General features: G+C 40.9%; 2 protein-coding genes across 2 annotated transcripts in view; both read left to right on the forward strand.

The window, feature by feature from the left end:
- The window catches only part of otop1 (otopetrin 1), a 33,206-nt gene extending 25,131 nt beyond the window's left edge, over positions 1-8,075 (forward strand). The window contains exon 6 of the mRNA XM_087975815.1: positions 1,610-8,075. Within this exon, the coding sequence (XP_087831941.1) occupies positions 1,610-1,780 (171 nt within the window). The 3' untranslated portion in view covers positions 1,781-8,075. The remainder of the gene's footprint in view (positions 1-1,609) is intronic.
- A 5-nt stretch (positions 8,076-8,080) lies between these two features.
- Positions 8,081-14,509, forward strand: drd5a (dopamine receptor D5a). Its single transcript, XM_087979808.1, has one exon. It carries the CDS (start codon positions 8,579-8,581, stop codon positions 9,866-9,868), a length of 1,290 nt encoding a protein of 429 aa, XP_087835934.1. The 5' UTR covers positions 8,081-8,578; the 3' UTR covers positions 9,869-14,509.
- Positions 14,510-23,801: the final 9,292 nt, after the last annotated feature.

Here is a 23,801-nt window from a genome sequence, read left to right on the forward strand (position 1 = left end):
CAAGATGACGTATTTCTACTTCTGTAACGTTGCCGAGTTCCAGCCGATTCAGGAGAAAGTGACGACTGCAGATTAGAGTCAAAAAGTATGGCGCTGGAAAAGCACAGCTAGTCAGACAGCACCCGAAGAGCAGGGGAGTTGATGATTTGACCATAAACTCATCATCATGAATGTGGAGGTGAAGATGATGAAGAGCTTATGCTTGAAACATCGACTCTCCTACTCCTGGGATGCTGCTTGAGCACCTGTGCTTTTCCAGCACCACACTTTTTGACACCACCCCTGATTCAGCTCAACTTCTCCTGAAATTCATATTCATGTCTTTCTTACCTCGAGACTTGACTATTCTCGCATGCTTGGCCAGCCTCTCTCATTCTTTGCTCCATAAACTTAAATATATCTCCAAACTTCTGCTGTGTGTTTTCAAACTGATGCCAAATCCCTTTTATTCATCATCTCTGCGGTCACTGATCTTCCAGTTAAACAACATTACTGATCTCCCAGTTAAACAAGATTTTGAAATTCTCTTTCTTGTTTTCAAATCCCTCCATGGTCCCATGCCACCCTATTTCTGTAATCTCCTCCAGCCTCACAATTGTCCAAATATATCTGTAATTCTTTCATTCTAATCTCTTTAGCATTGCTGACTTTAGTTGTTTTGCCAGCTGTGTTTTCAGCTGCCTGGGTTTTAAGTTTGTTCCATAAACCTCTTGCCTCTGCATCATGCTTTCCTGCTCTAATAAATTATAACTTATTGCTTTGACCAGAATTTTAGTCATCTGTCCTAATATCTCTTATGCAATAGTGTCATATGTTTGCTTTATAATGCACCCATGAGCTGCCCTACATGAATACAATTTGTTGTTGTTAATGTTATGAATGGCGGACTATCTTACGCTGAAAGACTGGAGCGACTGGGCTTGTATACCCTTGAGTTTAGAAGACTAAGAGGGATCTGATTGAGACATATAAGGTTATTAAAGGATTGGACACTCTGGAGGCAGGAAACATGTTTCTGCTGATGGGTGAATGCCGAACCAGAGGACACAGCTTAAAAATATGGGGTAGACTATTTAGGACAGAGATGAGGATAAACGTCTTCACCCAGAGAGTGGTGGCTGTGTGGAATGCTCTGGCCCAGAGGGCAGTGGATTAGATTAGATTACTTACAGTGTGGAAACAGGCCCTTCGGCCCAACAAGTCCACACCGACCCGCCGAAGCGCAACACACCCATACCCCTACATTTACCCCTTACCTAACACTACAGGCAATTTAGCATGGCCAATTCACCTGACCTGCACATCTTTGGACTGTGGGAGGAAACCGGAGCACCCGGAGGAAACCCACGCGGAGGAGGCCCAGTCTCTGGATTCATTTAAGAAAGAGTTGGATAGAGCTCTCAAGGATAGTGGAATCAAGGGTTATGGAGATAAGGCAGGAACAGGATACTGATTAAGGATGATCAGCCATGATCATATTGAATGGTGGTGCAGGCTCGAAGGGCAGAATGACCTACTCCTGCACCTATTGTCTATTGTTTGTACTTATTAACTTTCAATGACATTTATTAATTAACCTGCCTCCAAATTCTTTTTTTCCTTCTTAAAGTTTTGGATACTTCCAGCTTTTGGAGCCTGGCCCCAATTTGACAATGGATTGGAAGAAAATGTTTATGGCTTTGAAGCTTGGATTTTAATTGTAAATCTTACAATGCCTTTTGCTATTTTCTACCGCATGCATGCATCTTCAGCACTTTTTGAAGTGTTCTGTGCAATTTAACTAATGTTTAACTTGCTTTAATAAAAGGCAAATATTTGTAAGATGAACCAAATTATTTGATTTGATTTTCATGCACAATAAAAGATTTTCACTTGCTATGATCATGAATTTAAGGAAATGTATTTATCATGAATGTATATAAATGCATTTTTATATTAAAGTAGTTATAGTCATATTTTCACTATGCTGAACACAAAGCCTGTGATACTGTTCCATATTATATAAGAAATGATTTAATGCTTTTTGTATAGCCCTCTGTTTGCAGAGAATATTTGTATAGCCCTCTCTATATATGTATATGGTTGTATCCTATAATGTTACACAATACTGTTTCAGTTAAATACCATCAGCACACAATAATTGTATCAATTGTGTCTCAGCCTTAACCAGTCAATATTTTCATTGTGATCGCATCATGGCAGAAAACTGTGTGGGAGAGTGTGCTGAGTGGAAGATACAGAAATGCATTGGTGAGATTTGGAAAGGTTCAGTGAGTAGGCAAATGCATTGCAGATGAAATTATAATGTGGATAAATTTGAAGTTATCCTCTGTGGTACCAAAAAACAAGAAGCAGGTTATACTCTGAATGGTGTTACTTCAGGAGCAGGATGTGCAACAAGACCTCCTTGCAAACCAGCCACTGAAAATAAGCATGCAAGAGCAGCAGGAGGTGAAGAAGGTAAAGGATGTGTTGACCTTTATCATGAGAGGATTCAAACACACGAGAATATATGTCTTTCTGCAATTGGATAGGACTTTGGCGACAGCACACCAAGTGTTGTGTTCAGTTTGGTCTTCTTGTCTGAGGAAGGATGTTCCGACAACGGAGGGAGGTCAACAAAGATTGACCACACTGATTCCTGGAATGGCAGAACTGATGATGGAAAGACTAGATTGATTAGGATTATATTTACTAGAATTTAGAAGAATGAAGGGAGAATCTCACAAAAATACCTATAAATTATTAGCAGGGCTGAATAGGGCAAACGTAAGAGAGTGTACACGATGATTGGTGGGTTAGAGCCAGAGGTAATAGCCAAAGGATACATAATAGGCTCGTTAGGACTAAGATAAGGATAAATTTATTCATCTAGAGTAGCGAATCTATGCAGTTCCCTGCCACAGTAAGTTTTCAGGTCAAGATGTTAAACGTTTTCAAAAACAAGCTAGATATAGTGCTTACAGCTAAAAGGACCAAAGGATATATGGAAAAAGCGGAAACAAACTAATGAGTTGGATGATGGCAGAGTACGCCAACGGCCTAATGGTCTGCTCATGCTCCTATTTTTATGTTGCTATCCAGGTCTTTGTAAAGTTCATAGAGATTCCCATACCATGTGGGATATGGAAACTGACAAATGATAAATATTATTAATGCTGTGATATACGCAAACGACTCCCATTTTAAAAGCCAGTTTCATGGTTTTTGTTAATATTTTCAGTTTTGGAATACATTTCACGTATGCGATAAATATGGTTTCTATAGTTCATATATATTGTTTTGAATTAAAGCATCTGTTGACAATGAAACTAAGAAGGAGAATTTCTTGCCTCTGTGCTGCTGTACAGAACGATTGTAATCTCCTTTGCTAATTGCAACCGGCAGATGTTTTTTTCCCCCCGAAGTCTCAATGGCCAAAAGGGACGCCGATTTTGTGCAGCCTGTTTTTAGGACGCGATTGGTGTTGGAGATGGTTAAAACTGCTTTTGAGTCGAAATTAAAAACAAGTTAATCTCAGTAGAAGTGCCATTCCTCTTACATGACTGTTTTTGCTGTTCGTATTTTACCTTGTAGTACATCCCTTCTATGTTAACCGGGTCTTTTTCAAATTAGAGGAATCAAAGACCGTTTCTACTGAAGGCAGTCAAAATGGAGCTTAGTTTATCATCTAAACCTTATGTAGCAAGCGGATGAAGACGAGCAGAAATTTATGATGAAAATGAAAGCAGTTTTTCTTTAACTCCACATGATTTCTTCTCCCTTCATAGTGAATGCACAAACAGCACTAAAATTCGTTAATGCCACTTAATTCTGCAGATTACAAGAAGCACGCGTTACAGACTCGTTGACACGTGCAGTTCAATTGCTGCTATTTACATCGGATAGCGGCTTAACCCATGTTATAAAGTTTAAGAGAAAACCAGCTACCTTGTGCAGGCAAACTCTATTTTAAACTCTGCAACTAGTTTGATAATCTCGTTTTTTTTGAACGACAGCGTTTGTGAGTCAGCCACAATTTAGTGGTTTGCAGCTGGCATTTCAAAGATACTCGATTGATTTCTATTCTAGGGCTTCAGCAGCACCAATCTAGGTTAATATTGCAATGAATTATTGAGAGTACTGCACTGTCAAGGGGCGCCATCGCTCTGATGAGACGCTAGTCTAGGGTCCCATCTGTTCTCTGAGGTGGGTGTAAAAGTTCCAGGTCACTCGAAGAAATAGCAATGAAGTTAATCCCAATGTCTTGTCTATCTTAAATTATCCCTCAACGTCACAAAACTAGTTGATCAGGTCACATCGCTATTTGTGGGAGCTTACTGAACACAAATTGGCTGCTACATTTCCTACAAAAGTAACACTCATTTTTTTCTTTAAACAAGTGGATGTAAGCCACTTTGAATCATCATGTGGTCATGAAATAAACTAGAAATGTAATTAATTCTATCCTCTAAATTTGAACTCCTAATTTGAGTCATTTTTTCTTGTTGTACTTGGTCACCATCTCAAGTTTCCAAGCTGCTAACTGTCTGAAGGTGATCCTGGAATCAGTAATGACTAGAAACCAGTGAATGAACCGCATAACTACTGAGCCACACTATTATGCCCAATCACTCAGTGACGGTGTGGCAAGGATATGGATGATCACACTGAACAATTTGATGGTGCTTATGCCTGTGGAGTTTGACCGTGTATTTACTCCCATGGACTCCATCTGTTGAGGATTGCGCTGTCAGACGTAAGGTGAACACATTCTCAGAATGAGAAACAGCTGTAGGGAATAATGGATGTATTATCCAGCAGTAGGGATGCTGGATATATTGGTGCTGCTCACACTCGTTGGATTATGACTGTCACAGTATATGTGTCTTCTAAAGGCTGCAATCACTGTCCCATACCCAACCAACCCCAAATGTACTGCAACATCAGCATGTCACTGAAGTTATGACAAACATCATCTTCTTCTCCTCTGACAACTGAGTGAGGCTGTCCCTGAGTAGCGCAAGAATTTCCATCTCAAGTCTGTCATCTACAATCTTCCAGTCCCAGCATATTTGTGCAACCCCCTAGCTTTGGTTTCTTTACCTGATAGTGTTACACCCACATTGGGAATTGTTGATGTTCAGTGGCAAGGGTACCTTATTCTGTGTTTAACCCATACAGTATTATATTCTGATAGCACAGTGAAAAGGAAGCCTCACTCTTATCTAACTTGGATCCTTAGCAGCAGCTAATGACAATTTACCAGGGAGTGTACAGAATAAAGCTCCAAACTGTTCCATCAAATGCTGCCTATACAGGTACAGCATAGGCTAGATGCATTAAAAAGAGTTGGCAGTTCTTTTTTTTATTTTTCTCATCTGAACAATGAGATTGCTACGTCTACGTCAATAAAAGCTGTGATCCACATCGTCAGTTACTTCACCCCTTGTCAGGTCCTGATTCACAATTATGCTTTCTCAAAAACAATTCAAAATTTTAAAATTCCCTATTTGGTTCTCCCTTCAGCTAATTGATGTACTCATCAATTATTGGGGCGTTTCTTTATTACTATAATATCTCATTTTTGCCCTCATTCCATTCAGTCTTTGTCCCACCTCTTCTAGATCATTTTTAATCTTATGTTCGGGTTTAGTACTATGCATTATTCCGCCACGTTTTGATATAAATTCCGACTACACTTGGACGTTAAATGTTCCTTTTGGTTTCCTTAGGTCGGTCTAAATCTAAGACTTAAGAAGCTGTTAAAACAAATTCGAACTCCATCGGTTCAGTTAGGCTCAAGAAACGTTGACCTGTTTTCCCGTTAGAGTGCACTGGGTGGCGATCGCCTGCTTCCACGCGGTTTTCATTCAGTCCATCATAGCGGAACAAACTCGCAGCAGCCACATACGTCGCTGGTTAAATGTTGTTAGCGGATCCCTTTATGGCGAAGTCGGATGCTAAAATAAAATCCACTGAGACCACAAGGTATAGCCCGACGCCTATACTGAATACTCAATGTTACTGTTAATTACTAGGAGAGAGGGCTACCTTGACGAATTGACATCGGGAACAAATAACCAGTAATGAGTCATCTGCCTAAAGGTAATTCATTCTTTTCATTTTGAGCCTTGGCACTTTTTATCTACTGTCTTCCATTCTTAAGGGTCAAGTGAGAGGCAGGTCCCAAGTTTACCTCGGCTGGAATGGGAATCACAACCACATTTATCGGCATTATTTGGAATCACACACGAGCCATCTGAGCTAAATGGCCCATCCAAAGAGAAATCCTGTTATAATTTCTTGATGATTATCTAAATCAAACAATGACAGGTTACAAAGAACAACACATTTAGTCCATTCTATGCCAATAGAGCCTGAAGAGTGGAATAGAAATGGTAGAAATAGTCAGTGGGTGCAGCAGCATCTGCGGAGAGATTCAAAATGAACACTTTGGATGGATGGTCATTCATCACAATTACAAAATTCTTGAGCTACAACTGGTTTAATGACGTACAAGGCAGGGAAAGGGAACAAAAAGCAAGGTATGTGATAGAGTGAAAAGGAAGAGGGATCAGATGGTGAAGTAAAAGGTGATGTCAAAAATGTAGGAATGGCCACTTGACCCATCATAGCTTATTTTTGGTCAGCACGGACATCCAGCTTTCCTGCTTGGTTCATACCTCCTTACGTTACTGTGCTGCAAGTGTCTTATATAAGTATTTTTAAACACCATGAGGATTTCAGCCTCAACCAACTTTTAATCAGGGATTTCCAGATCCCCACAATCCACTGGCTCAGAACAATTCTCCTCAGTTTCCCTCAAATTCTTCTACCAATTTACCCAAATCTATATTCTCTGATTAGTGATCTCCCCCTGCAGGTCTTCCTATCCACTCTGTCCAAGTCTTTCATAATTTTACACACCACGATTAAGTCTCCCACCCAGATCCTCTGCTCCCAAGAATAATTTGCCCAATTTATCCTGATCCTAATTATATATATATATATATAATGGTAATGAGATACCATAAGTAAACAAATATGGTTCCAGCGGAAGTGGCAATGGCATTAGCTGAACAATGGCATAGCAATCACTACCAGTAAAGCGAGAGATGGGTCCCATTGGCAGGCGATTCAGGTAAGCGGGCTGCCCTGTGTCTAATGTGGCTATGATGGGCGTGTGTCCTCCTGTAGAAGTCGGACCTCGGTGCTACGAAGCTGCGATGAACGTATCCAATAACTCTGACAGACTCAAAAACAGAGAAAGCTGGGGGTAATTCATCAGGCCTGGCAGCATATGTAGAGCGACAAACACGTTTCAGTCCAGCTACCCTTGGTCAGACCTGCTGATTTTCTCCAGCACTTTCCGTTTTGCACCGCAGTTTTTTGTTTCGTATTACATTCGACAGTCTGTTTTTCGTCGTTCATTCCGAATATGGGAAATATACATTGCTGTGAGCCGAAACCTACGGGGCTGTTAAGAGCGGTAGCACCCGAGTGCTTCAGCTCTTATTAAACTCTGCACAAATTCGTCAACTGGAGACTTCGGCCAAGAAAACACAACTCTTGCCGATTTGCAAGTGGAGTTGCGATCCGCTGCAGTGGCACTTTCCAAATTCCGCTGCAATTACTCTTGGCCCCCTTTCCCTTTAGATGACCAAATAACATAGGAGTAATGGAAAGGAGAATGGGTGGGGAAACGCATGGCACCACACACACTATTCAGGGCGTGTGGAGTCCGGATTTCGTTATTTGGGGTATCTGCGTGTCAGCCTTGAGCCTCCGTGTGACGCTCTGTGGGGGTGAGTGCAGAACGCTACAGAAATCCTCACTTCAGAGCAGTAACCTGCGGTGAACAGTCAGGACCGACCGCGGCTCTTCGCTCTGACACAGGGAAGGGGTCCGGCTCTTCTGACCCTGCCCGAGCGCGTCCAGAAATGCGCTGCTGAAACAATCCGGGAGTACGCACCGCCGAAAGAGACGGAGCTCTCCTGAGCACTCAGGGATGCGAGGGCAGATTATTGCTGCGAAAAGCGAGAGGAGCCTCGAACACTTGTCGAAGGAGGAGGGAAATGTAGTTTTTTCCTCCCCCCCCCCCCCCCCACGGGAGGAAATGAGTTGATTTTCCAGGCGCCGAATGGGATTGAACTCTGAGCGTCTCGGTTGGTAAACACTATTTTCCAGCGGGGAGTCAAATTCCGACGCTTTCCACCACCCGCCCGTGCCGACACGGGCGGAAGCAGCAAGCGGGCACGGTGCTGATCCGGAGATGCCAGCTCCCGTCGCGGGAAGCAGGGGCCAGCGCCGAGTCGGCGGGGAGTCGCCGCCGCCAGCGGCCGCGCCGTGTCTGGGCTGGTGCTGAGCGGCTTCGGGGTGTGTGCGCGCGAGAAGGAGGGGGGGGGGGGGGGAGGTGCCGGTGTCGGTTCCATGCGGCCAGCAGGAGGTGGAGAAGGCCGGCCCGCACTCGCACCGTGGCGGCCATGTCACGAGGAGCCGGGCGGGAGAAGCCGAGGCTTTAGAAGCCGGGGTCAAGGTCAGGTCAGGTCGGGTCAGGCGGGAAAAGGCAAACAAGGGAGGCGTGCCCGGGGCTAGCATGAGGAACGAGAGCCTGTGGAAGGGCCCGGCGGGGGACAGGGAGCTGGCCGGCCGCGTGCTGACCGGCGCCTTGCTGTCCGCCCTCATCCTCTTCACGTTGCTGGGCAACGCGCTGGTGTGCGCCGCCGTGCTGCGCTACCAGCACCTGCGCGCCAAAGTCACCAATCTGTTTATCGTGTCGCTCGCGCTGTCCGACCTGCTGCTCGCGCTGCTCGTCATGCCGTGGAAAGCGGCGGCTGAGGTGGCGTCCGGCTGGCCGTTCGGCCCCTTCTGCAAGGTCTGGCTGGCGTTCGACATCATGTGCTCGACCGCGTCCATCCTCAACCTGTGCGTCATCAGCGTGGACCGTTACTGGGCGATCGCGAGCCCGTTTCGCTACGAGCGCCGCATGAGCCGCCGCCTCGCGCTGCTGGTGGTCGCCCTGACCTGGGCGCTCGCCGTGCTCGTCTCCTTCGTGCCCGTGCAGCTCGACTGGCATACCGCCCCGGCCGCCCGCAGCAGCGGCAACGGAGCCCCCAGGCCCCGGCCGCCCGCGGACTGTGACTCCAGCCTGAACCGGGCGTACGCTATCTCGTCGTCGCTCATTAGCTTCTACATCCCGGTGGCCATCATGTTAGTCACCTACGGCCGCATCTACCGGATCGCCCGCGTCCAGATACGCCGCATCGCCTCGCTCGAGAGGGCGGCGCAGCACGCCCGCAGCTGCCGCCTGGACTGTCAGGAGCAGCACCGCTCGCTGCACAGCTCCTTCTACAAGGAGACCAAGGTGCTCAAGACCCTCTCGGTCATCATGGGCGTCTTCGTCTGCTGCTGGCTGCCCTTCTTCGTCCTCAACTGCCTGGTGCCGTTCTGCGACCGCCGCTCGCCCTCCCCGCCGTGCGTCAGCGAGACTACCTTCGACGTCTTCGTCTGGTTCGGCTGGGCCAACTCGGCCCTCAACCCGGTGGTGTACGCCTTCAACGCCGAGTTCCGCCAGGCCTTCTGGGGCCTGCTGGGCCGCAGGCGGTGGTGCTGCGCGCCAACCGCCGGCCGCGTGCACAGCGCCAACGTCAGCAACGAGCTGGTCTCCTACCACCAGGAGACGGCGCTGCAGCGGGAGGTCGCCAGCGCCTGCGCCGTCACCATCCCCAACGCGGTGCAGCGAGCGCCCGCCGCCTTCGACAGCGTGTCGCAGATTTCTGCCGACGACGACGACGAGGAGGAGGAGGAGCCGGCCAGCGATTCTGCCGACGAGCTGGACCTGTCCTTCGGCAAAATCACGCCGTCCACCCCGAAGGGGGTGCACTGACCACTCCGCCCAGATCACTGGGGCCTTGGATTGGGAGCCGCAGCAGATTAGATCCACTCGGTTGGGGGACCTCCCTCCCTTCCCCAAAGGACAGAGTCCGTGGGTTTCAGTGACAAGCCGCCCGTAGGCAAAGCATCGACAAACCATCGTTTAATCTACCTATATAAATATATAAACGAGGCAGATGTTTTCGCACTGTGAGAAAGTAAGAGTGTAAAATGGCTTTTCACACCCTGCCCTGTTCAGTTGACAAGATCTTCTGCAATTGCATGGAATTTTTGTGTTAGCTGGGGAATCGATGTCAGGTTTTTAAAACTGTTTTGCTCGACGCACTCATCATGACTTCCAAAACAGTGCAGCACTCTCGGTCCTCGAGGACACTGTACCCCAAGACTCAGCTTCCTTCTTTCTCGAGAGAAGGCAACACAATATGAAGGAACTCGATCAACTCCTCTGAAAATCAGACTTTCAGATCATTTCGGAATGATGACCGAAATCATTGATGTGATCTTTTAAAGTATTTTAATGATTGCAGGTGCATTTGGACACTCAAAATAACGATTCAGATTGTAACCATATTTTTCATGACAACAGTTCACTAATTTAATTTATGTAAATAAAGTTATCCTATAGCAACTTGGTGTAATTTGAATAATGATCAAACGCGTCTCTTTTTTCTGTTCCCGCTCAAGTACCTTGACCACGTGCTTATTGTGCATGAGACAGATCGGATAAAGATTGTTCGCAGGCTATTCAATGTGGCGGAGAGGGGAAGAAATCTGAGCCCGATCCCACCTTCAATCATCGCATGGTCACACATTTTCCAGCAAAAAATATTGAAGAGAAATGGGCGAGGGAGCAGCAGGTCAAAGGTGTTGAGTCCAATTGTACCGTCGATTTTCCCAGGCTGACGCAGTGCAGATCAGGGATTGAATCCCAGCTCAATGTTCTGTACAGCACGTAATGCTCAAGGACGATAAGGCACTGGTACCGGCTGCCAGTGCAAACTGGTGCACCCAGGGATTCATACGTTTTAGGGTGACATGAAAAGGTTTGTAATTATGTATTCTTAGTATGCACTGTAGTCACATTCCAAGAGAAAATATTAAGTGTTATATGTTCCCGGCACGTAACTTTGCACTCGTTAAAATTACTGAGCAGAAGTCTGTTGAGAATTTGCCAATTGCTCCTTATACGAAAGGAGTAGGTTATTTTGCAAATCTTATTTATCTAAACTTTTGCAGCTTTTACATACTTGCTGGGAATGACCTGTTTCATTCTTAAAATTCAGGACTACCAATACCATTTTCCTGTTATGCCAGTGGTTACAAGAAAAAAAACCAATTGTGGTCATAGAATGATGCATTGCTGAAAGACACCATTCACTCCATTATGCCAATGCTATCTCATTGGTGGAGCAATCAAAAGAGTGCCATTCTTTTCCCATAATAAGATTTTTTTTCATGTTAGTAAAACAACTGTAGAACAGGGGTTAGATTAGTTAATTCTATATACGAAAATCACCTGTAAAAGTTCTCGTCACCTCTTAAGTGAAGAAAATTAAAGCACGTTTAATGATGTAATGAATATTGCATGACTCCCATAAAATAACCAAGAACATGAACATTTTAGCAGTTACTTCTTCAAATAATTCTTAGTACAATTCTGTTCAGAGACATACAAAGTTCCCTTTTAAGTCTTCTCCCAAGATAGAGAAAGAAGTCAAGTTTTGTTCCTAACAACCAAAGCATCACAACATGCGGCACTATACTTTAAATTATAGATTTTCTTTTGAAAAAGTTATAGAGCGTGGTAATGGTGGTAATACCTCAGTTTTTATTGAAAACGGCTGTCATTTTAATGCCTTTAAAATAACATTTGAAGCGCATCAAAGTCAATAATTATTTTTCCTTAACATTTTGTTCTGACATCCCCAATATTTACATAACTACTGAATTCCTGCACAAATGTCATTATTATACTGTTATCTTATGAACAGCTATTATAGTGCCAAACATTTCCTGTTCAAAAAGTCCTAAACTCTAATTATCCCAACTCCAAAAATATCAAGAGTGCTATTGCTCTACTGTGTTGGATGAGAATGTTCTTCCAATACCTCTTTCATTTTGAATAGGATATAAACAAAAGTTTGTCCTCTAATAGCTGTTTGCTGTTTTGTTTCTAGCTTCTAGGCTCCATCTGTTCATTTCAATCATTTTGGTCTTGTATATTCCATCAATCCTTTGAAAAACATTACCTCTCATCTCCCAGTTGGAGATAAACCATCCGACATATTCTTGCTTCTCCCAAAATCCCATTGTATTGAAAATGAACTCATTGCACCTTCCAACTCTAACAATCTGTTTTGCCAGGACTTGGAACTTCGGAATTTTATTCTTTCTTCAGTCTTCCAATTCACTTATATATCTAGATTTTTGAAATTCAAGCTGTTGCCACCAGATCACTAATCCTAATTACTCCTTAATGCACTTTTCCTCACTTCAATTTTGAGGCTGTGTCATGTTATGGACATAACACCTTTTCTTTGCAACTTGAATAAAATAATTCTTATGTAATTTATTAATATTTGCTAAACACATGAGGACATTGCTGTTGAAGGTGTGCTTTATATCTCTCAAATAAGCCAGTAATAAATGAACAGGTGACAAGATTGTCAAATAGCCATAAAGCAGAGAGAGCATTTTGGAAAAAAATACCATCTAGTTTACAGAGGGTTTACCACATTTGGCGTAGCAAATTTAGTTGGACTTAGCGGCAGTTGCAAAGTTTACAAATCCTGACATTACTAGTACACGATTTCCTTTCTCAAATTGGGAAATATAGCTGTTAAACTTGAAATTGCATAGAACACAATGCAAATATGCTTAACCAATCTGTATGAAATTACTGCCATTTTAAGAGAAGTATTGTTTTCTTCTTAAATAAACTAACATTACAAAGTAATTTTGTACAAGTGTGCTAAGTGTTTACATTCTAATACCACATTGTAATTTATATTATTGTGTAATAGTCTATGTATGATATCAAGTCTATGTATAATATCACAATAAGATTGAAATTGTAAAAAATAGTGATGTATCTGTTTGTATAATTCAAGAGTATTGTATGTGCCCATTGATAAAAGTCAACAATTACACTTTCTTGGCGTGCAAGGAATAATAAAAGACCTTTGACATCATGGATTTTGAATACTATTATTTTTATGCTTGGACATGCTTCTGAATTAAGTTCCTTTTTGATATTTTATGTGAAAAATGTTTCAAATTGCATCAAACCCATTTTACAGCAATACAGGCAGTAATGGAGAAGAAATCATTATACAACAAAAAACTCACATTAGTAATCTTCCAGTTCATAATCAGAGACATTTGATTTATTGAGCATTTCCAATTCCATCATTTGCAGTCGTGAATGTAGACCAAAGATTTCAATTTTGGAATTGACTCCCTAAATCTTTCTGCATCTCTAAATCCCTTTCCTCCTTTATGATATACCTTAAAACCTACTGTTTAAAAAAAACATTTCTTCATTTGATTTAATAATTCTAAGCATGGCTTAGTGCCATTTTTAAAAAGAATTCTCCTTAAAAGTCTTAGGTACATTTTATTATTTTAAATAATAAAAGAAGTTGTAATAAACCACACAAATCATAATGATATACAAACGTAGGAACAGGAATAAACTATTTTGCAAATTGTGGTTAATTAGTATCTCAAATTCATTTATCCATATTTGTTCCATATGTTTTGATAAACCTACTGTCCAAAATCCTATTGATCTTAGGCTTCACATATTTCAGTTGATCCAACATTCACACTTTTTTGCTGGGGGAGTTCTAAGTTCCTCTGTTCTTTGTAAGTAGAAACTGTTTCTTGATGAGCTCTTAAATTAGCCAGATTTAATTTGACGATCATGTCCTTTTGGTCCACAAAGCCCTGAAACCGGAAAGAGGTATTTTATAGTTGACCTATAAATTCTTTTATCATTTTAATACTTCAATTAAACATAAGGAAATATAATATTAATTCACAATCTTTTTTTTGTAATTTAATCTGTTTTATCTCGGAAACACTATGGTAAATATGCACCGAACCCCTTCTCAGCCCACTATCAATTCCCTGAGTTTATTGTCTAAAATTGAACACAGGAATCTGACCAAGGTAATCTGATCAAGGATACATGGAAATATATAGAATTTTACAACACAGGAACAGATCATTCACTCGAAAGATATTCTGGTGACTATCTTCCACGGGTTTCCCATACATCCAATAAATATGCTCTACTGTTCCTTTCTCCCTGAGGGAAAAAAACATATTATAGTCTTTCTGTGATTACAAAATATGTACTAACAGAAGATGTACTAACTGCTAGAAGATATGAACATGTAATGATATTATTGGATAATATAATCATGTGTACTAACTTGGAATGTAAACAAGTGGATGTGATTGGGTAGAAATGTGCGTGAGTTAATGTATAGCCCTTTGATTGGATGCTTGTTATCTTAAAAGTAGTAAAAAAAATTGTTCTTGCAATGCAAATTTGAGATGTATGCCATTTTTGGTTTGTACATCTCCCATGTATGCATGAATAAACATTTAAACAACAACAAAAAAAGTCTCATCTGATCTAAGAGGAAATAAGTGGTTCATTTGCCATTTTATTCCTTGTATACTTATTGAGCTTCTTGTTACATGCACTGTGCGATTTGTCAAAATTACTTGTGATAGAATGTTCTGCATTGTCACCATCCTTGACAATAGTTATATCTCCAGAATGATTTTTGATTTGTTTGTTTTATTTGTATTTATCTTATGCTTAATGTTAGAAATAGAAACATAAAAATAGAGCAGGAGTAGGCCATTCAGCCCTTCAAACCTGCTTCACCCTTCACTATGTGAATAGCTGATCATCCAACCCAGTACACTGTTCCCATTTTCTCCATACCTTTGATCCTTTTAGTCCAAAGAACTGTAACAAACCACTCTGGAAACATGAGAGATACCTATAAAAATCCCAGTGGAAGCAATTCAATAATTCAACCATATTGAACTCCTTCATGATAATATCACTTGGAAACAGAATAATGGAATATGTTCAAGAAAGACCTAAACATTTATCAATTTTGAAGATACCAAGGGATATGAAGATAGTGCCATAGATGAGGGAAGTAAATGCAAAATTACAAGACTTACAGATATCACAAAAGTAGATGGGAAGGCCAGAGTTGAGAAATATATAAAAAGTTTGTAGAGGGATATAGATAGGTTAAGTGAGTGGGCAAAAACTTTGGAGATAGAATAGGACATATAAAAATATGAGGGTTTTTAATTGGTGGGAGGAATAGAAGAGCTGAATATTATTTAAACAGAGAAAGACTGCAGAAAGCTGCATCACAAAGGAATCTGGGAGTCAAGTGGAAAAAGTCATAAAAAGCTTGCATCCAAGTTCAGCAGGTAATAAGAAAGGCAAAGGGCAATGGGTATAAAAAAAAGAAGTCTTACTAAAACTATACAAGACACTAAGTAGACCAAACCTGGAATACCGTATAAACAGTTTTGGATATCATAGAATAGAATCCTTACAATGTGCAGAATGCCATTCAGCCCTTCAGATCCACACCAAATCTCTGAAGATCATCCATCCCCTACCTTATCCATGTGCCCCTGCATTTCCCATGGCCAATCCACCTAACCTGCAAACTTTTAGGCTGTGGGCGGGAACCAGAGAATACAGAGGAAACTCACACAAACATGGGAAAATGTAAATATTCCACATAGCCAGCTGCCCCAACCTGGGTCTCTGGCATTGTGAGACAGCAGTGCTAATCACTGAGCCACTGTGTCATCCCCATTTTGGTTCTCTTATCTAAGGAAAAATATCCAGGCATTGGAGGTAGTCCAGAAAAGATTGACTATGCTGATCCTGGGTTTGGAAGACTGTGTTATGAGGGAAGGTTGTGTAGGTTGGGCCTGTACTCGGAGTTTAGAAGAATGAGAGGCAACCTGATTGAACTATGTAAGATTCTTAAAGGACATGACAGGATGTAGTGGAAGGTTGTTTTTCCTTCTGGGAGAATCTAGGATCAGAGGGCACAATCTCAGATTAAGATGTCTGACATGTGATTTATGCACGTTTGGGATTATGGTAATATAGTTTGATTGTAAATAGTAGCTGTGTTGTTAAGCAGGTTTGCCACTTACTTTAAGAATAAGTTTGTTTATAATGAATGAGTTAGTTTCAGTTTATTGAAGTCACCTAGTGAAAGTCTTATTCTGGGTAACAAGAATAAGGACAAACAAATTGATGATTTTGCTAATTAATTAAAACATTTGCACTTATGGTACAGTTTGTGAAGTATGGGGCTTGATTATAACTTACTTCTCCCTCAGAGCCTTAAAAGTAGTGTCTTCTCCGGATGTGTAGCCACCCAGATTTCCTATGCTGACCTTTTGGGCTTTCAGCATCACCAAAATGTCTATGTTGCTGACAAGTTGATTTCTGCTGGTTTGGGCCGACAGTCCTCTTCCTCAATGAGGCAGCCACCACTATAGTAGACAGTTTCCATCATTTCTGTTTCTGCAGACTGTTGTGTAAATGTCTGTCCTTGGGTCAACTTCACAAAGGTTTGGGCAGTTAGGGGTAACACAATGACCTATTTAAAAAGGGGAAAAACAAAACAGGAAGAAAAGGTAAAAATCACCTCTGTTTCAGACTGAAGAGGGTCAAAAAAATATATAATCCAGTAATCTTTTTTGTCCATGACAAATTACTTTTAATATAATTTGAATGTTTGTGATCCTTTTGTGCTGATTTTCAAAGTGTGTCAGAATATATTCCCCTTCTCAAAGCTGACCTTTTCTCCAGGGTGCATTGCTTACCATTAGGAGATTTCATGAACTTCACAAATCTGCAGGCCTTTTTAATGGCCTCAAAAGCAACAGAACTTTGTGCAATCTCTATTGTTAGTTGTTCACCTGAATTCTGACTACAAACGTCTATGTTTATGAATAACATAGTATATCATTGCATCACCAATTTTGCTTCTCTAGTAGCTATATTTTTGGTCTTCTAAGAAGGTTTGTGATGTGTCATTTACGACTTTTGAAAGCCCTATGGCACTTCATCAATGAAGTGTGACCGCTGTTGTAGTGTAAGTTACAAGAGTTGACAGTGTGCTTGACATCCTAGATAGGCTGAGATTCTTCCAAGGGTTGCAATTCAATTCACAATAAGGGAGGAGTATATATCTCAATGTATGAATAGAAAATATAAATTGATTGCATTCCAAAATCACTTTATTAACAAAAAACATTTTCTTCCAAGTTTCTTTATATGTAATGGCAATAAAAGGCTAATTAATTCTTGGCTGCTACAACAATGAAGTAAACTGCCAGGTCAGAAAGGCTCATACGTTGTAGCCAGTAGCAATCCAACAGGGTGTTGAACGTTTCTGAAACAGCAGAGCATGAGCAATCAAATAAGCAGTTATCATAAAGGTATTTGATTGTTATTTATTTCTACTTGTGAAAATCAATTTCAGCCATCACTTGTGTACTTACTTCCATTGCAAGGTTTTTTAAACAAAGTAATTCTATCATGATTTATTTGAAATTGGAAGAACAGTGAGGGAAGTTGTGTGGCAGCATTGTAAATTCATTCATGAAAGATTTCCTTGGTCTTTCTAGTAAAATTTCAGAAAGAACATGTTGGGACTGCTGCCCAAAGGAAATTATCTTGCTTACACTTATGATGCAATTACAAATAACAATCAAAGCAATTCAAAAGTAAAGAGCATGCTCTACTCAATATCATTGTAAAAAAGACAGTTTTATAATTTGTATTTTAAATAGGGTTGCAGCCTCAGAGTATACAGCATCAGCTGCCTGGTGGCAAGGCTAGAGGAGTTCTTGCCCTGTGATTTTTTTGAACACTGTTGTCCATTTGTATTCAAAGATGCTGCCATACCTGTTGAGTGTTTCTAGGATTCCCTTTCATTGACCAGTTACTTTATTTAGTATTTTTTCTTCTGGTTTTTGTGCAGACTCATGGAATGCTATAGCATTGAAACTGCCCTTTTGCTCCATGAAATGTTTGCTCCTATTTTCTCTACATGAATCTTCAGATTATTTATAGAGGCTGTGTACCCAACACAAAGGGACTACAGTGATCAAAAAAATCTATTGAGATATTCAAAACTGGAGCACATATTTTTAAGGAGTGAGGACAAAGATCTAAAGGGGACCTGAGGGGTAGCTTTTTCACACAGCGGATGGTTTGTATGTGGAATGAACAGCCAGAGGCAGGTGCAGGTAAAGTTACAATATTTAAAAAACCTTCCCTCATGGGAAGGTTTAGGGAAATATGGTCCAAATGGGAATGGGGCTAGTTTAGTTTTGGAAATTTGGTTGGCTTAAACAAGTTGGACTGAAGTGTCTGTTTCCATGTTGTATGACTCTACAATTCTATAAGTAACTCACCTCCTGAGGGGGCATGGTGGCTCAGTGGTTAGCACTGTTGCCTCACAGTGCCAGGGACTGGGTTTGATTCTTGCCTCTGTGTGGAGTTTGCACATTCTCTCCATGTCTGTGTGGGTTTTCTCTGGGCGCTACGGTTTCCTACCACAGTCCAAAGATGTGCAGGTCAGGTGAATCGGCCATGCTAACTTGCCCATAGTGTTAGGTGCATTAGTCAGAGGGAAATGGGTCTAGGTGGGTTACTCTTTGGAGGGTCGGTGTGGACTTGTTGGGTTGAAGGGCCTGTTTCCACACTGTAGGGGAATCTAAATCTAATCTAATCCTGACTCCAAAAATATGTCCACTATCTACAAAGCACAACTTAATGTGATGAATCCAATTGCCTGAACAGGTGTAGCTCTAACAACACTCACAAAGCTTGACACCATCCAAGACAAAGCAGCCCAATTGATTCACACCACATCCACAAGTTTCCACTCCCTTTGCCACTGATGGTCAGTAGCAGCAGTGTGTGCTACCTACAAGATGCACTACAAAAATTCACAGAGAGTCCTTGGGTAGCACTTTTCAAACCCATGGCCACTTCCATGGCAATGGCAGCAGACATATAGGAACACCATTACATGCAAGTTCCCCTCCAAGCCATTCATCTTTCTGACTTGGAAATATATCACTGTTCCTCTACTGCTGGGTCAAAATCCTGGAATTCCCTTCCGTAGGGCATTGGAGGTCAACCTAAGCAGGTGGACTTCAGCGTTTCAAGAAGGCAGCTCACCATCACCTTTTCAAGGTCAGCTAGGGACAGTCAATGGATGCTGGTCAACTAGTGACACCCATGTTTCTAGAGTGAATAGAAAATAGTCTGATGAAAGACATTTGTCTTCTAATTATGATTGCATTTATGAATATGATCATCAATAAGAGGATACAAAATCTTTTGGATAATTTTAGCCAAACATGAAACTATATGCAATGAACAGAGCGGTCCACGGTATTGAACAAGTCAATTGACTCAATCTTATCATGGTGAGGTGGTGATATAATTGTAAAATCAGTGGACTAATTATCTAGAATTCTAGTCTAATGTCTGGCAATATGGGCTCAAATCCCATCATGACAAATAGTGACATTTGCATTCAATAAAGCAGAACATTTAGAAGTAATAGCTAGTCTAATGGCAACTCTATTGACTACTGTCAATTGTCATAACAACCCATTTGGTTCAATGATGTCCTTTCAAGAAGGAAATCTGACATCCTTGCCCGTTCTGGCCTACATGTAACTCTAGACCCACGACAATGTGGTTGATTCTGAAATGCCACTCTGTTGAAGGCCAAATAGGGATGTGATGCAGATAAAGCTGCCGTAGTCTCAGAGGATCATAGGGCTGCTCTCTCATTAGAAAGAAAATTGATTGTGAATTTAACTTAAGGGTCACGATTCCTTAGATAAAGGGGCAAGGTTATTTTCTTGGTAACCTTAGGCAGTGCAGGAATTGAACATATACTGTATTTCAAACCTGCTAATTAAGCGAAATGACCCCCTGATGTGATATCCACATCCCACAAACAAAGGAAGGCTGTGATTCAGTTATGGAATTATGCATCAGTTTTGAAGCCAATCTTAATCTATGGACATTATAGGTTGTAAAATAATGTTCTTCTACTCTCAATCAAATCACTTGTGATATAAATGTGTGTAATTAGAAGTTTTGTTTCCCATCAGATTATTTATTAATATATGTAATCTTTTATTCTGCTAGAGTCACAGTTCTGCAATAATTAATTCAATCTCTCACTTAAGCTGTTACTCAGTTATTTTCTACTTTATTGTAAAAGTTATTCTACCCTTATACCAGAACATGTATAATTAAATATATTTGCATTAAGATAATTTATTCTTTTTAATCTAGATAAACTGCATTGGAGGCAGTTCATTAGGTTGATCTCAGGTATGGAGGAACTGTGTTATGAGGCAGGTTGATTTGGTTGGGCCTGTACCTTTTGGAACTTAGAAGAATAAGTGATGACTTTATTGAAATCTATAAGGTTCTTTAGCAGGCTTGATGGGGCTGATGAGAAAGGTTGTTTCTCCTTATGGGAGAGTCTAGAACCAGAGGGCATAGTCTGAAAATAAGGAGTCACACATTTAAGATTGATGAGGAATTTCTATTGAGGGTAATGAATCTTCATTTTTCTGCCACAGAGGGTTGTCCAGGTTGTGATGTTAAGTATATTCATTTGTCATTGACAGATTTGATTTAATTAGAAAGGGAAGCAAGGGTTCTGGGGAAAAGGTACACAAAGGGAGTTGAAGATTATTGTATCACCTGTGACCTAATTGAGCGGCAGAACAGACTCGATGGGTTGAATTCCCTGCTTCCGTACTTTATCTTATGGACTTGCACTTATATGGTCTTAATGTTTAAAATGCATCATTCAATGAGACTAAGTCAACATACCATCATTTAAGTCTGTCTTCTTTGATCCATTCACCTAATTAGTCTCCTACATGTTCTGTTAAATGTCTATTAGTCTTGCACATGAGAGGTGGTCGTAAAAAGCTGTTGCTTATCTGGGTATCTTTGAGTGATTTGAGGAATCCGCTGGAGATGTTCAAATGTGCTGTATGTCAGAGTGTCATTATTGGCAGTGAAGCAGTGCAGTAAATATGAGGGAAGATAGATTGATACCCTAATACACTAAGTAACAACTAAGTAACATTTAACTAAACCTGAAACACAGTTTTTGGAAGATGGAAGTAGGTGACAGAGTCTTACTGTTGGTGTCCGACCAAGTGAGTAGGCAGCACAAATGGTGTGCAGTGTTGGTATGTCACAGATTGGGGTGTGTGAGGGTGAGTTGGGAAGATGTTGTATGCATTGTGAGACTAGTAGAGCATAGGCATTGATAGGAGCTGAGTACAATAGCAGAGATGGAGTGACTATGAAATATCAGAGAGGATGATGGCACTTAAACTATTGGCATGTATTAGGACATTGACTTACTTCCTACAGTGCTGAACATTATTCAAGAGGTTGAAACTGCTCTAACCTGGGTGACAATTTCTGACCAGGCTGCCAGAGTCTGGTGGTATGGCCTCCACTGATGGTCATGGTGGAAGGACAAATTCCTGCTCATGCCCCACTTGTCCAGCAGGAGCTCCAGAATCCTGCCTTAAAAGTGGGGCACCAATTTGGAGCAAATGTCAGCAGTGATGTAAATGAGCAGAGTGATCTCGATGTCCATGTACGTAGATCCCTGAAAGTTGTCACCTAGGTTGATAGGGTAGTTATGAAGGCATACAGCTTTTATTGGTAGAGGGATAGAGTTGTGGAACCACGAGGCCATGCTGCAGCTGTCTAAAACTCTGGTGCGACCGCACTTGGAGTATTGCGTACAGTTCTGGTCACCGCATTATAGGGAGGATGTGGAAGCTTTGGAAAGGATTCAGAGGAGAATTACTAGGATGTTGCCTGATATGGAGGGATGGTCTTATGAAGAAGGTTGAGGGAGTTGAGGCTGTTTTCATTAGAGAGAAGGTTGAGAGGTGGCTTAACTGAGACATATAAGATAATAGAGGATTAGATAGGGTGGACAGTGAGAGCCTTTTTCCTCGGGTGGTGATGGCTTGCATGAGGGGACATAACTTTAAATTGAGGGTTGATAGATATAGGACAGATGTCAGAGGTAGTTCCTTTATTCAGAGAGTAGTAGGGGAATGGAACACATTGCCTGCAACAGCAGTAGACCCACCAACTTTAAGGGCATTTAAATGGTCATTGGATAAACATATGGATAAAAATGGAATAGTGTAGGATAGATGGGCTTCAGATTGGCTCCACAGATCGGCGCAACATCGAGGGCCAAAGGGCCTGTACTGTGCTGTAATGTTCTATGTTCTAATTAAAGTTTGCTCATGTTTTGTATGCAATAGAACATTCGGCCAATCCTTAAATTACATGAAAAATAACCTTTAAAATTATGGAACCACTGAAGGACGAAATTATTTTCCATAATATGTTTCACATCAGCACAGTTATTTGAAATTTCTGTGTGGTGTTTCAGCATTTATTAACATTCTTGCTTTAAATCAGGTAAACAACATGTTAAACTAATACATGGATGAGTTCTATTTGAATTTGATAACCAATCTGTTATCAATAATACAAAGTGAAATTTTTAATTAATTGCGCAGTACAAAACGTTTGTTACATATTCTTTCAAGTCCTTTGGGCTTTGTGTCACTGATAGCACTGCGAAGGTGATAGGCTCTGACATCAAAATGTTTCAGTGCGAATATAAAATTTTGATTAATGTTTTTAATACATTAAAAGTTGGAATCTCAATTTATTAATAATTTTACTGCAAAAATCAGTTTTTAATTGCCTCTCAAATAACCATGGTGTTTACTTGGGTCTGGATTTCTACTCAGTGCTGAGTTCAAACAGACTTCATTTTCATTGTAGCAAGAAGTTTCACCCATAGTCTGGAATTAATAGATTTTTAGAGAAGTCAAAATTGCCCTTGAAGGGCAGAAGAAGTTGAGAGGACTGTTAAGTTGTGAAGTTATTTGAATCCACAACTCTTTAAAAAGTTAAAATTTTATCTGTAACAATGAGTTGAAAAATATCTTCTCTAACAATTACAAGAGATTTTTTAATAGATATTTTAATTGGAAATTTAATATTTTTACAAGTTTACAAAAATAAAAAACTCTCAAGTACAAAAATTGATATACAATTAAATCTTAAATAAATAATAACCAAAATTTAACAAAAGAAAAATACCGATAAAAAAAACTCAACTACTAATCTAATCTACAACTAACCAGAGTGTATAATTAAGTCTCTTACATTATTCAAATAAGAGAAAGAAAAACAAAAAAACCAACGGATAACACAGAAATTGGGTAGTGAGATACATGCTCGGAATGTGTTAACATCAAATGTAACAAAACCCGTATTCGTGCGGGATTCCTCTCCCAAGGGGCGTCGGACCAGCCAGGTTCGCAATCTCAATTAAATAAAAGCCCTTGTTAGGATAGCCGAAATATCTGTGTTTATATAATTCAAGAAGGACTGCCATATTTTATGAAATAATTTGGTCTTTCGGTGCACCATATTTGTAAGGAAGTCAAGGGGAATACATTCCATAATTAATCTGTGTCAATTTGAAAGTCCAGGGGGGCCCTCAGCCACCCAGTTTACCAAAATATTTTTCCTTGCACAGAAAGAGAGAATAGAAAATAATCTCTTCCCGTGTATATTCAGGGAGGGTAGGTTCGTAAAGCGCAAAAGGAGAGATACAGGGTCCACTTTAATTTCCGTTCCCAAAATTTCTGTCAGGGTACTTGCTACTTTAGTCCAGTATCTACGGATCTTATGACAGGTCCATAGGCAATGTGCAAGAGTGCCTACCTCTATTTTACAT

The sequence above is a fragment of the Chiloscyllium plagiosum genome, unplaced genomic scaffold, assembly GCF_037043375.1.
Source record: "Chiloscyllium plagiosum isolate Xiang-an unplaced genomic scaffold, Cpla_swu_hap1 HiC_scaffold_1, whole genome shotgun sequence".
NCBI lineage: Eukaryota > Metazoa > Chordata > Chondrichthyes > Orectolobiformes > Hemiscylliidae > Chiloscyllium > Chiloscyllium plagiosum.